At 39.6% G+C, this 13,815-nt stretch overlaps 2 protein-coding genes across 3 annotated transcripts; one reads left to right on the plus strand and one right to left on the minus strand.

Annotated features, from left to right (window-relative positions):
- Positions 1–934: 934 nt before the first annotated feature.
- On the minus strand, positions 935–5,978 carry LOC146305469 (calcium-binding protein 2-like). 2 transcript variants are annotated; one of them, XM_084711754.1, is made up of 8 exons: positions 4,180–5,978; positions 3,973–4,032; positions 3,710–3,836; positions 2,908–2,938; positions 1,917–2,060; positions 1,648–1,757; positions 1,254–1,401; positions 935–1,157 (listed from the first exon to the last, which is right to left on the minus strand). In XM_084711754.1, the coding sequence occupies exons 2-8, from the start codon at positions 4,029–4,031 to the stop codon at positions 1,129–1,131; spliced, it is 648 nt and encodes a 215-aa protein (XP_084567880.1). In that variant the 5' UTR covers position 4,032; positions 4,180–5,978; the 3' UTR covers positions 935–1,128. The 2 variants fall into 2 exon arrangements, with proteins under 2 accessions (XP_084567880.1, XP_084567879.1); XM_084711753.1 differs by having other exon boundaries at positions 3,973–5,978.
- Positions 5,979–6,221: 243 nt separating this feature from the next.
- Positions 6,222–12,876, plus strand: LOC146305470 (carbohydrate sulfotransferase 12-like). The gene is made up of 5 exons (XM_084712979.1): positions 6,222–7,044; positions 8,238–8,404; positions 9,016–9,159; positions 9,326–9,624; positions 12,325–12,876. Exons 1-5 carry the CDS (start codon positions 6,945–6,947, stop codon positions 12,563–12,565), a joined length of 951 nt encoding a protein of 316 aa, XP_084569105.1. The 5' UTR covers positions 6,222–6,944; the 3' UTR covers positions 12,566–12,876.
- The last annotated feature ends 939 nt before the right edge of the window (positions 12,877–13,815 follow it).

The raw sequence follows: 13,815 nt of genomic DNA on the forward strand, positions 1-13,815 counted from the left end.
CGGTTCAGGGGTTTTAAAGCCACCAGGGGGCACCAGACAGTTTCAGTGGAGCCTCATCAGACACATCAGTCTGGGGCTGCAGTCAGTCGTTGTCTTGGTTAAAGGGATAGTTCACACAAAAATGAAAATCCAGTCATTATCTATTCATACTCATTCCAGTCGGTGGTTAGGTTTAGTTTTTTTTAGTACACAAAACACTGCTGGAGTTTCACAGGAAAACGGCGCTGCAGAATCTCTCAAACAGTGGAAGTGAACGGTGACCAGTTTTCTTGCTGTTTCACTGTCAAAGTGTTTTGTGGACTGAATTTTCGTTTTTGGGTGAACTATCCCTTTAATAAATGTCCTATTTGGTCCAGAAAATGTCAGAAAAAGGTGAAACGAGACATTCTGAAATGTCAGAGCCCAAAGAACTTCAGCTTACTGACAGAGGGAAGTGAAGAAACCAGAAAATATTCACTGTTTAGAAGCTGAAATCAGAAAATTTTGACTCACAAAGATAAACTGATTTTCAAAACAGTTGGAGATTAATTTAACAGTCAACTGCTGAACAGTTAATTGACTAATTGTTGCAGCTCTACATTAATTATTACATTAGTTATCAGAAGTATATCACATAGAATGTCCTTAATGTGTGTGGTTTGGTTTGACAGAAACTACTAAATGCTTTTTTTTTTTAGACTTTATGTATTTTGCATAGTCTGAAGTTATAAAACAGCAATATTAGGTTGTTTTGGCTTAAATGTTGAAAGTCTTTGGGGTCAAATAACATTGAAAACCCCTGGTTTAATTGAAAGGCACGTTTAGAAAATACATATTTATTTATTTATTAAAATAGCAAACAATTTCAGTTGTATTTACATGTTATATCTCTGCAAAAAGTTCATGTATCTACCAAAATAATCTCTCTTGACAGCGCGCGCCATATTTGATACAGGAGTCATTGTGTTTCCGTTAACAATTCATCATTCAGACAGTCGTTACAGAGTGAGGCACACGTTATGTTGTAGAAATCTATACCTACATTACAAACATGACCAAATCGTCAAGATTCGATGGTTGTATTAAGTGTGTGTGGAACCATTCAGAAGAGTTGGCGGGTCCTGTCCTTGCTGTCAGTCGTTTCAGCCGCTAGCGAATGGAGAGCATCATCACAAACTCTGAAGACGAGAGAGAGGAGACAAAACAGATGGGGCGGAGTCAGCGCGGCGTGGTGCCAGCGATGTACGCGCGCGAATAATACAATGTACACATACCCTCGAAGTCGATGTTTCCGTCTGCGTTGATGTCCAGCTCCTTTAAGATCTCCTCCAGCTCTCCTTTCTTCAGCTTCTCCCCCAGCAGCGTCTTGACCGCCTCCTTCATCTCGTCCTGGTTGATCTTTCCATCGCCGTCGAGGTCAAACTTTAAAAACAGAGATAGAGATGAAAATGGCTTGAAAGCAGGAGGAAAAGGTGGTTTTACTTTTAAGTTATAGTTGGAAAAATAATTTCCTTTTGTTTCTCACTGCCATGCACACAACCAGACTTCAGTTCTTTACAGGTCTCATCAGCTCACGTTAATAAAATTTAATCTGTCCTTTTTAACCCTCTCTTTCCTCTTGCTGTGACTTCGTAACTGCGTGGATTGTTTTGTTATCACTCGACTGACCTGTACGAAGGCCGACTGGAGCTCTTTGAGTCCCAGCATGTGAGCAGTCTCTCCCATCATCCTGGGTCCCATCAGCTCAACAAAGTCATCAAAATCCATCAAACCGCCCACTGCGGAGAGGAGCGACGTCAGGGCCCAGGAAATGGAAAAGAGGCTTAATGGGATGTTCAGATCAGAGCATGCATGTAATATTTGTGAGCTTTTAAATTCAATGTATAATGAATGTTTTCTAGCCCCTGTGTGCTTGTATTTTATATTTTAAAGCTCACTTCTCATCTTGATTTGTTGCACTATCTCCAGCAGCTCCATTTCCGTGGGCATGTATCCCATGGTCCTCATGCATTCAGCCACATCTTTGTAGTTCAGGTATCCATCTTGGTCGTAGTCAAACTCTTTGAAGGCCTCCTGCAGCTCTGTAAGAAAGGTCAGGGGTCACAAAGATGGCTATTCCTGACGTGGTTCATCAGGAACGAAGGTTGAGGATGATGCTATTACTGCAACATCACAGTTCTAAAATTGATATTCTAAAATATAACTAAAGAGGTATCTAATAAAGGAGCTGGTAGGATTGGCAAATTAGCCAAAATTTGCAAACTTTTACATTTAGACACTTGTTCATGTGACTGAGTAAAGTGGAAAAATACCAAAATAAGTTTTGTTTATATTAACAAACACTAATATGGAATGGTGGAAGAAGTATTCAGATATTCTACTTGAGTAAAAGCAGCAATACTACAGTGTAAACATGCTTTATTAGAAGTGTATGCATTCATACTTTTTCCTTAAAATATTAACATTAAAATATCCTTAAAGTACCAAAAGTAACATCGCTCATCATGCAGAATGGCTTTTTTTCAGGATCATATATTCCTGGATTATAAATGTTGCATCTGCAGCTGGTAAAGATGGCAGCTAATTACTTTATATACTGCTGCTTACCTAATATATAATTTTATAAAATCCAAGCCAAGTAACAAGTAACTAATACAAATAAATGCAGCCAAGTTAATAGTACAATCTTTATCTCTGAAATGTTTGCTCAATTAAAGCCTTAACTCTAGCAAAGTACAATACTTGAGTAAATGTTGTTAGTTACATTCCACCACTGTTGACATCCATGATAATCCTTGTTTGGTGTAATTTTTCAGTACTGAAATAAAGATGGAGGGTTTTAGGACTTTCTGATGTTACTCAGTGTGCAGCTGATAACATGTTCGCAGTGGTAATGACATTACAATGAGCTGTGGCGGTGACACTTACCGTCCAGCTCAGCCTGAGCTAACTCTCTGTCCTGCAGAAAACAGTAAGAAAACACATGTTGAAATGTGTCTGTGTTTTTTTTTCTTTACAATTAAGATAAACACTGTGAAATACTGCAATTGTATCTTAACACCAACTTTTAATGAAATAAATGTCAAAGATTTAAAATGATGCATGTTAATGTCAAAAGTGGACGTTAACAAGTTTCTATTGTGCAAGAGAACAATTCATATCCACGATGGAAAAGATGAATATTTTCTAGTTGATTCAGACGAGTGTTTGGCAGTGCTCTTCATCTGGATAACCCTAACGAGGTGTGGCAGTAAGCCTCAACTAATGAGACACTAATACTACAGACACACCAGGCTTAGTGATAGCAGCTCGAGAAAGATCAGGAACAAAACTGTGAGCACGCCGCCCAACCGCCACCTCACTTCTGACTCCGGCGTTTGAACGTCTGACGCACAGTACGGCGTCTTTAATTAGGAACGAGCTTCCACTGTGTCGTGGAGACCTGTGCCTTTGGATCTTAAGCATGCAAATTATAGATTTTCAAGGAATGTCCAAACCCCTCTCTGCCCAATATTAAAAGATGAATGTGCTTTAAACTGTCTGCGAGGAAAAGCTTCATGTTCAGCTGCGTCTTTAATTCAGGCAGGAACTGGAGGCTTGGTGTTGAAAGTTAGAACTGAGTGATTAAAGGTCACGGAGCCGCTGCAGAGGTCGTCGCAGCCACAAAAGGACGCACACATCCAGTTCAGCTTCTAATTTGCAAAACGTGGCTGTCAACTGCCGTACTCACCGCTCCAAAAACACTGTCGAGCACAGAGTTGTAGACTTTGTTCATGCTCTCAGTGTTTTTCTTGGACTTCTTTGACGATTTCTTGGGTGTTTCAGAGACTGAACCTGCTGGGGAGGCACCATCTTTGCTGCAATATGGGAAAAAAAAAAATAGCAAACAATAAATAGCAAAAGGGCAAGTGAAACATTTTCTCCATCACTCATGAAGAAACATTTTTTGGTAGGTCAGCTACAGAATGTGCGAATATATGGATCTAAACCTACCTTGATGCGGCCGATTCGACAGAAGTTGTAGACTGTGTCCTCTCTTCTGCCTTGGACATGCTGTGGATAAAGAGCAGTTTGGACTTGCTGAAGATGCAATGAGAGAAAAATCTTTCTTGGATGCAAAAGGAAAGGTTGCAAGAGAATCGAACACTTGTTATCAAAAGTACTTTCTTTGGTTTCATTGATTTCCAACATCTCACTTACCTTAACTTCCTGTCCTAAATGGTGAGAAAAGAAAAACGACGAGAGGTCGAGCAGCGCAGCCGGTCTCGTCCTCCTCCAGTTAGAGCTCCACCCGTGTTGTGAATGGCTGCACGGTGTCCCGTCCGTTCTGTTTTTCCTCCTCTTGACCTCCTTCCCTCAGAGAGGCTTAACAGGTAATTACCTGGCTGAACGTGCTGCCAAAGATTAGACAGCAAAACGTGGAGCGGCAGTGTGACTGACGTGAGACCTTCAAGAGGTCGGTTTTTCTGGTGCTTTACGTGTCTTTATTTGTCGGTTCTTGCAACTGCAATGAGCCTCTAAGTTTTTAATAAAGTTTTCACGCTGGTCCTTGAAAGTTGCCCCTGGTCCTGCGGGGAGGAAGTGTTTTGTTGGCTGGTTACCGCTTCAGTGTTGAGATAATTGTGAGGACTACAGAACCCAATAGCAAAATGAAAAATATATTAACATAATTTCATATCAATGCATGCATACAGAAATGTATCACAACCCTAGAAGCAGAATTACTGTTGAGAGCAAGGCACGGCTTCTTCCCTTCTGTATCACAAATAAAATTAAAGAAATACATCTTAAAATATTACATACAACATATCCAACACACATATACTTTCTGGCTTTGAGATGTTGATAACAAATCTACTTTCTGCAAGACTGAAGAGGAAACTATAACTCATCTGTCCTGGTCCATATTGTTTTACATTCTGGAAAGACTTTGAGAATTATTGTGCAAATCAAAGCATGTGATTAGCATTGGAGAGAAAAATAGCATCCCTTATTTTGAGTGGAAGGATGGCAATTTGTGCATTATTGTTATCTTTTTATTTTATTCCGGAAATTTCATAGTCATGAAGCTAATTTTCTTAATACAACTCAGAGACGTTTCCTGAATAAATCTGTCACCAGAATGAAGAGGACTTCTTTCCAGTGTAGCTATTATTGCTCATTTTTTGTTTATTAAACTGTGTTTGACTGGTTGCTTACAATCAAATTTTACTTCCCCCTCTACAAATTGTCTTATTTATTATTATCAAATAATAACAAAGACTAAATGTCATTGTCATGTTTAATCTAGGGCTGCAATGTCTGTAAAATGTCATACAAAAAGTGAAAAGTGTCAATCACTTCAAGTCTTTAACCATCCCACTTTGCTCCATATACTGTAGATAGTGAAATACAGTGTTTCTTCAGACTGCATATAACACAAGGAGTGTCAGTTGCCTGTGAACTTGACTGTAGTTACTGTACAGACGTAGGGCCACAAGCATCCCTGGTATCTTACAAGCAAAGACAGCAGAAAACTGAATATGCAAACAAGTAACGAAATGCGCTGCAACCTTCTGCCTGCTGCTTTGCTTATCAGCTGGCAATGTGCAACCAATCAGGAACAGGCATAACGACAGGGTCAAAAGGTCATACTCGTAAATCGTACCTTTTAAAACTTCTTAACTTCACATGAACTGATATGAAATTTGAACGTCTGTTCCTCAGACTTTGTGTGGCCTCACTATAACTGATAATATTTCCGCACAAATTTTAATTATAAACAAACAAAACATTTCTCCAACTACAAAAGCTTTGTGCGCGTACACATCTCCATGCCCAAAACTTTTTTACGCATCTCTACACCTGCAAAACTTAATCATTTATTAACAACATCTCTGCAGCCAGTATCTCAAAAGCTATGTATTTTTGACTTTAGGGTGAACCATCCCTTTAAACACTTACATCAGATGTGAAATCTGTGAGGAGAAACCTAACACTGCAACAGCAGAACAATCAAAGTAAAGCCACAGCTATTTTAAACTGCACAGAATAACTTAAATTGAACAGATTTTAGTACTGCATTCTGTTGACTGACAGCCTCCATTAATTTGTGTGAATTTAAGGTCAGTAGTGGCAGCAAAGGGTTAACTGTGCTTGGATCAATTTACATTTTTACTGATTCAGGAAATAAAGTAGTACGGACCTTCAATCAGAGGAACCAAGCACACCGTTGAGTGCAAACCTTTGCAGCTCCCCCATTCCTACGAAACATTTCGGAGATAAAAGGGTTAATATTTCAGTTAAAAGCTTCTGCAGCCACAGGCAGGCCTTTTTCAATATGTTCCTGTAATCTGAGGTACTGATCAGTGGTTTTCTCTCAGAGTCAGATCATCTATCAGAGAACTGTGCAGCAAGGTGAGTGACTATTTATTATGTGTTATATTTAAGTGATGCTCATTGTTCCTCTAGCGATGGATTTTGTTTATTTCACTGACACAGTGTCAGTACACTCTAAAACCAAAAAAGCTGAGAAAACACAAATTTTCAAATTCGACATCATCAACTATTGTTCACCTTCACTTAAATGAGAGTTCTCAACCATTTCTGAAATGCAATTTTTTTCTCAAGGAGAAAAGTAAATTATTTCAACACAAGACTACAGGTTGGCACAAGTTTACTACTTCCTAACTTTTTTTGACATTTCCATTGAAACAAATGAATGTGACTTCATCTTTGATTTAATTGTGGATTTTGGAATCGTACTCAGTCACAGTGTTATTCAAACTGGTACAAAACATTTTTTTACAGAGTCTAAAATGTTTAAAGTCCACTTTTGGTAGAGCTTGAATGTAAATCTTTTGTGACTGATACGTGTAATAAGGGAAACGAAGGGATAATGGCTTTCCACCTTAAATTCTCTACATTCAGTGTGCTTTTTTAAAATTGTTTCTGGTTCACTGACACACAGTGTAACTCCAGGTTTAATGGCAGCATGCAGAGAGTGGCTGAGGCTCCTCGGATTTGGATCCCTGTGTCTCATCATGTTTTCCATTTATCGATGGGATTTGCCACAAGAAACGAGAGGTACAGTTTGTGTCTGTGTGAATTTCTGTTCCTGCTGTATATCCTCCTCCTGGTTAGGAAGGGATTTGATTTGTTGAAATAATGATTTGTTTGTATTCTGTGCTCCACTGGATGTGAAATGCTTTGAGAATTAGGTAGTGTATTTTTAGTTTAGTTTGTGACCTCACCCGATTAATCTTCAAAAAGACAAATATTTGACTCTTGGCTCTCACCACCGCCTGTCATCTCCTCAAAGGAAATTCACCTATTTTTTAAATCCGCTATATTAAGCCGCAATAGGTAGAAAGCCTAAAAACAGTTGATTGTTGAGTCTCATCTGAGCTACGTTTCATCTTCTCCTCTCCTACCAGATGAGCAGCACGTATTTCATGCACGCACGCAACAGTTTAGTGAGGCAATCTTGAGCGAGCACGGACCAACAGGCATCCACTGTGTGTAATAAAGCAAATACCTGAGAGTACAAACAGTGCTGACATCTGCACATATAAAGACTTTTAAAAAAGTATTTCTGCTCTCTTGTGTTTACTTGAGCTCAGTATCGCAACACACACTTCAAGGGGGAGGAAAGGATGCTCGTCACAGTTTGGCTGCAGTCGGTGAGACGTGACAGGAGCCCGCTTGGAGCAGAGCTGAGCTCACTTTGGCCCCGCTCCAGTCGGTCCATCTCAGGCAAGACTTGGCGCGATAAAAGTGGCAATGGAAATGCAAATCAGCGTGACACGGTGACTTGGTGTGTCAAAAATGCCAGTGGCGCCCCTTGTGTATTTGCGTGTCAGTACTCGCCAGAGAAGTCTTTCCTTTACATCCCTCCTCTCTTTACTCTCACAACGTCACTTTCAAATACATTTCTCCTCCGGTCAGCGGTCAACATGGACAGACAAATTATCTTACTGCAAAACAGCACAGCTCCTCCGTGATCGCTGCTGCACACAAGCAAACGTGGAGATAAATCTGTTTTTTAATCCCAAAAGAGGTCTCGTCTGGCTGGTCTGTGGGTCTGTGATTTCTTCGTGGATTGCTGCTGCAGAGGGCTGAGAAACAGGAGTGAAAATAAATCTACTTTTTAATCACAAAAGTTTCAAACAGACTTTATGATATCAGCAGATATCGTGTCTTGTCCAAAGAATCTATGAAATATCATATTGTGATGCACTTCTAACAGTTACAACATATTGTTCATCTTTTCATAGCAGAGAGGATCGATCAGCAGCTGAGACTGCAGCTGCTGCGAGAAATGTGTGATGCTGACAAAGAAAAATTTTCTGAGGGGCAGCACCGTTTGGAAGACATGACTGACGAAGAGCTGAGTTACTTCATTGTGGATGACAATCATGAAATCATTTACTGTTACATTCCCAAGGTGACAGAAAAACACAGAACACTTTCAGTACACAATGTGGACATACAGAACTGCCTTTTGCTGTTAAAGAATATAGTTTATTAAGTCTTATAACCCCACAGTAATTAAAGCCTTTATACGTGAATCCATCATGTTGGAATCTTGCTGTTTTAGAGAACATATTATGAGTCATCTACACTGTTCCTCCAAAAGCTTACTTATTATTTACACAGAGCCATTCTCAGATTAAAAATTATCAAACTGTTGACATTTCCATCTGTCCTGCCCCCTCTGGCTTTGACTTGCTTTCTGGTTTCCTGTTTCCTGTACACATATATGGAGCAGGGTCACAATTTTGATGATGGTGAAAATGTTGCTGGGGAACTTGTAAAAGCGACGTACAGTCACATCTTAAAATCTGTGTAATGAGGAAAGAGGGTTAGGATTAGTTTTTAGACATGGTTACTACTATAGGTGTTGCTACTTGCTGCTCAAGTGCAACTATAGGCGGAAGTTACAGAGGGTCTGGACCCAATTTCTTGTGAAAAACAGTGTAAATCGATCTATTTTGGCCCACTTGCCACAAGTTGAGTATCCCTGTTTTGGACCTTTAGTCTTGTTCTCATCTACAGGTGGCGTGTACCAACTGGAAAAGGGTTATGTTTGTCCTGAACCAGACGAAGCCATATGTTGACCCCATGTCCATACCTGATCAACTGGTCCACGTCTCGAACCAGCTCACTCACCTGGACGGCTTTCCAAGAACAGAGATAAAGGTCAGTTCAGACAATGACACCAGAAGTGTCACTAAAGGTACTTGTGTATCTGGAGTAGTTAAAAATTAACCGACATGTAGGCGTGAGACTCAGTCAGTAGGTGATTCACTCAGAACAGGATGTGTGTGTGATGGAGGGTTGATGTATATTTATCTGTTGATTGCAGGAGAAGCTGAAGAACTACACCAAGTTCCTGTTCGTCCGGGACCCTTTTGTCCGCCTCATCTCTGCCTATCGAGACAAGTTCATGAAGCACAATGAGCACTTCTATCAGAACTATGCCCGGATGATTCTGCAGCTGTATGGAAATCAGTCTGATCCACCGAAGACAGCGGATGAGGCGTTTGCATCCGGCGTGCGACCCTCTTTTTACGACTTCATTCGGTACCTGGTGGAGAAAGAGATGCAGCCCTTTGAACCCCACTGGAGGCAGATGACCCGCCTGTGCCACCCCTGTCTCATACAGTAAGGCCACGTTTACCACCAGCTGTGGCTTTAAGGCTCATGTTTGTGTTGTTCCTGTGAATTTGGTTTGTTTGTGAACCTGAGGAGAAATTACTGTTCTATAAATATAGACAAATTACACATACAAACAGCCCATACTCCCCCCCCACATTTAACATCTTTAATCAACAAAAATAGATTAAAAATGGGGATTTACTATTTTAGCAGTTTAACCCAGGTCCCATGTAGGTGGAAATAAAGCTAGAGTGGGCAGTACGATGAGACTGGGCCTGGGCTCGTTGCAGGGAAATACAACTTTTTTTCATGTAACTCTAATAATGTACTTAAATGAAAATGATGACCACCACAACTGTGTTTTAAATGAAAAATATCCTGTCCCCAGGTGTTTATTCACAGAAGTTAAATAAGAAATTCAAATAAAATATTTTGACTGAAATAACAAAAAAAAAATCCAAGTTTTGCAACAGAACTATGAAAATAAACAATAAAAAAAAGGTTTTCAAAATAAAATTCACAGGCTCTTGTTTTGTTTCACCTTGCTCTCAACTCAAAATAACAAGTTAACCCTTTTTCTGTTAGATACTTCAGTTAACAACAGGTACACTTTAATTTCTCCGTTTCACACAAAACTCTCTTTTTTCTTTTCAATGAAAACCCTTAACTTGAAACCTTTGCACTTATTTCAGTTATCCAAAAATACAGTATTTTAATGCACAGTAAACTCAAACTCTGTATTATACCTGTGGGCCCACACACTCATTTGAAATACACCATAAGTTTAACCCGTTGCAGGCCTGTGGAGGTGAGGCCCAAAACAACAATGGCCACTTCACTCAACTGAGCTTAAAATAAAAACACGTGCACTTTGGTTTGTTCTGTTAGTACTCACGAAATCCATGGGGTAAGAGTAAGATGGCAATGGCAGTCACGGTTCTGTCACACACGTGGCGATGATGCACAGCGGCGAGTCACAAAGAAGGTAAAACACACATGGCGCGGTACAAGCACACACGCACACAGCAGGGGCCATCTGTTGGAAACCCGTCTCGACCTCTCTCCTTCTCCAACGTCCGCCTCCTTTAAGCATATTATCATAAAATGAGCCACAACATCAAACGCTATCTCTGTTCGACTTAGCATTAGCTCGTCTTAGCTTTGTAAACATCTGAATGCTACAGCTACGATACACGGGCACATTAGCACAGTATGCTCTCGCTATTTAGCAGGTCGCTAAATCCGTTACACATCCCGTCTCTTCACACTATAACAGTTTAGATATAGCACAACATATCCACATACATATCATATTCACCTCTGACAGGTTACACAGAAGTTTATATCCAGGACCCACGAGTAGTCGACCTCCTCAATAAACGACGCTTCTTCTTAGCTCTCAGGGTCGATAGCGTCTGTCGCTCTCTCCTAGCGCGTGCTCAGTACACACCACACTACCCTGCGCCACTAGTCCCGCCCCCTCAGACAATAAACACTCTGATTGGCTTGTGAGCTTGACCTCAACCAAAGGCAAAACAGGTAATGAAATGATTGACACATGACAGGTAACAGGTAAGGTTTTACACATAAACACTGCTTTCTTTTTTCCTCTCCAATCTCAGTTACTTTATGAACTTAAATGAACTTAAAAACCTTAATATTTATTTATCTTTTAACTGTAAATAGTCTATTCTTGTAAGCCACACATATGATATTTATAATTTTATACAGCACATATTTTAACTGTTTCTTTTATCATTATGAACTGTAGTTATCATGAACTTTTCTTCTTAATGTCAAAATTTTAAAAACATCATCAACATTATATTTAATTTTTTTTTTTTTTTTTTTTTTACTGATTTTTTATGCTCTATACCCTATATGAATTTTGTACAGGGCTACAGCAGCATTTAGCATTTTTACAGAATTTGTTTCTTGACCTTATTTCTAAAATCATGGCTACAACCTGGTTTGCCGGGTCCTCGAATTATTTATCACTAAAGTTGACTTAATGTCTGATTTTTAAGAATTTGATGCTTGACTTGACTAAATTAAAAATAAAGGAAACTCCAGTGATTTAGATTTCCTTTTTCATAAAGTTAAGTGAGAAGCTTTTAAAAAAGCATGATCAAAATTGATGCAGTAGAGGCAGAAATATCCTTTTAATCCACAGAATGGTTCCAGCTCCTCAAATTTAGACTTCCCATAATGCAACTAGACCTTGAAAGACACACCTCAAGTTGAGTAAACTGATTTTGATGTTTAAAATGGACCCCTTGAGAAAACTTCTACTACTACCTCAGTCGATTTTTCCTGCAAACGCGACATATAAAGTCACATTGTAAGTTGGCTAATGTTTAGTTAACTAGCTAGCTACTGATTGATATAGATTAACTAGCCAGTTAGCTTGAGTTTTGGTAACATTAGCTAATTTAAGATGTGAATATATGTCACTTTTACAGGTCCCCCAGCAACATCTTTCAACCATCTTTGAATTTTTGTTTTCTTTTCAACATAAATAAGCCCAGCATGTAGCATATCTATATACACCAATATACCAAGTTTGCTCAACTGTCATTGGAGCGCAGAGTGAAAAAAGGAAAAGAAGGGCCGATTATTGGGATATCATTTTAATTAATTCAATGTTAATACAAAGTAATGCTTATTTTCACCTGTAAATTGACACCGGTGTGTTTTATTTCTCAGGTATGATTTTATTGGCCATCAAGAGACTCTTCAAGAGGACGCTGAGCAGCTGCTGAAGATCTTAAAGCTGCAGGGTGACATTAAGTTCCCTCCTTCCAATGAAAACATGACGTCCCCTGATTCTGAGTTGGACTGGTACAGAACGGTGCCCCTAGAGGACAGGAGGAAGCTGTACCAGCTGTATAAATGGGACTTCATGCTTTTTGGCTACAGAAAGCCGAGCGAGTTGCTTGACGGTTGAGATGAAGTCATGACTTGGACAATTTTACACCAGTGGTTCTTAGTCTTTTTGAGTCGCAAGCCCCTCCAGAACAATCTGGTTGGTGTTTGCAACCCCATCCTCTGAATTACTGTCGAAGACATGTAAAAAGTTGCCTCCTGACTCTGCTTTCATTATTCTTGCCACAAGATGTTATTGTTTTATTCTCCAAAACTATCTGGGGACCCCCAGAAATTGTCACATAGTCCCCCTTAAGGGTTCCAACCACCACGTTGAGAAACGCTGCTGTAGACCACCAAAATCTGTTAGCTAAAAGCATCAAATGTATGGGAGACTGATCTTATAAGCCTAAATTAATCATAAAATAGTCGCAATGCATTTTATCCTGGCTCTGCTTTGTGTGAAATAATCCACAATACCAAGTCCAATTTATTGCCATCAGAGAAAGTTGCTTATAGTTTTGAACCTCCACCCTCCTCCTGGTATAAATAACTTGGTTTGTAGTGTGGCTTACGTTACAACAACAGCAGTGATTATATGTCAGTTTATTCTCACGCAACCTACACACAACCTTATTATTAATTTTCTAGATCAAACCACTGCCAGACTGCACCGGTGTAACGAGATGTCATCTATTGTCAACCGCAGTATAAAAACATGTTGTTCTTAGCCAACCCTCAGATACCATACCGTACTTGTCATATTGCATTCCACTCCCTAAAAACGTTTTCTGTTTACATTGTAAAGTCCAAGCCTTCTCAGTAAACACATCCTTTGTTAACAGAGGTTTTGAACATGTACACGCCATGTGAGGGAGCTGCCAGCGTGAAAATCACTGTATTCACTGACGATTGGTTGATTTGTGAGTGTCTATAAATGAAACTACAGAGGGGAAAATACCATTATGAAGCCTCCAATAAATCTGAAATAAACTCATTCTGTTCAGACCACGAGATAATGTGAGACATGGGGTTTAGACTAGATAAAATCATTTATGTCAGGGTTAATGAGGAGGCCGAAACAGATTTCACTAAGACAGTTCTGGTTTCTTGATTCTTGATATTATTTTTGTGTGGCGTCAGTCTCTTGGTTTATGATTTCTATGGCCATTTACTCTCTGGAGAAAAAATCTAAATGTATGAATGTAAGAAACTGCAAGATAATGTATTAGTAATAAAAGTAGGATTGAGAAATGGTACATTCACATGCTGCAGGCCACCCCTCGTGCCGTCACGGTGAAAAAAGTCTAGAAACTTATTGTGGAATTTCCC

The sequence above is a fragment of the Lutjanus erythropterus genome, chromosome 23 (genome assembly GCF_056507025.1).
Source record: "Lutjanus erythropterus isolate fLutEry1 chromosome 23, fLutEry1.hap2, whole genome shotgun sequence".
In the NCBI taxonomy this organism is placed as follows: Eukaryota; Metazoa; Chordata; class Actinopteri; order Lutjaniformes; family Lutjanidae; genus Lutjanus; species Lutjanus erythropterus.

Excerpts from the sequence above, each read along its gene's own strand:
- LOC146305469 (XM_084711753.1), bottom strand. The coding sequence starts at position 4,157 with ATGAAACCAAAGAAAGTACTTTTGATAACAAGTGTTCGATTCTCTTGC. Across the intron at positions 2,939-3,709 it reads TCGACAGTGTTTTTGGAGCG|GACAGAGAGTTAGCTCAGGC; the intron begins GTGAGTACGGCA and ends TGTTTTCTGCAG. Across the intron at positions 1,402-1,647 it reads TCCAGTCGGCCTTCGTACAG|TTTGACCTCGACGGCGATGG; the intron begins GTCAGTCGAGTG and ends CTGTTTTTAAAG.
- LOC146305470 (XM_084712979.1), top strand. The coding sequence starts at position 6,945 with ATGGCAGCATGCAGAGAGTGGCTGAGGCTCCTCGGATTTGGATCCCTG. Across the intron at positions 8,405-9,015 it reads TTTACTGTTACATTCCCAAG|GTGGCGTGTACCAACTGGAA; the intron begins GTGACAGAAAAA and ends TCTCATCTACAG. Across the intron at positions 9,160-9,325 it reads TTCCAAGAACAGAGATAAAG|GAGAAGCTGAAGAACTACAC; the intron begins GTCAGTTCAGAC and ends TGTTGATTGCAG.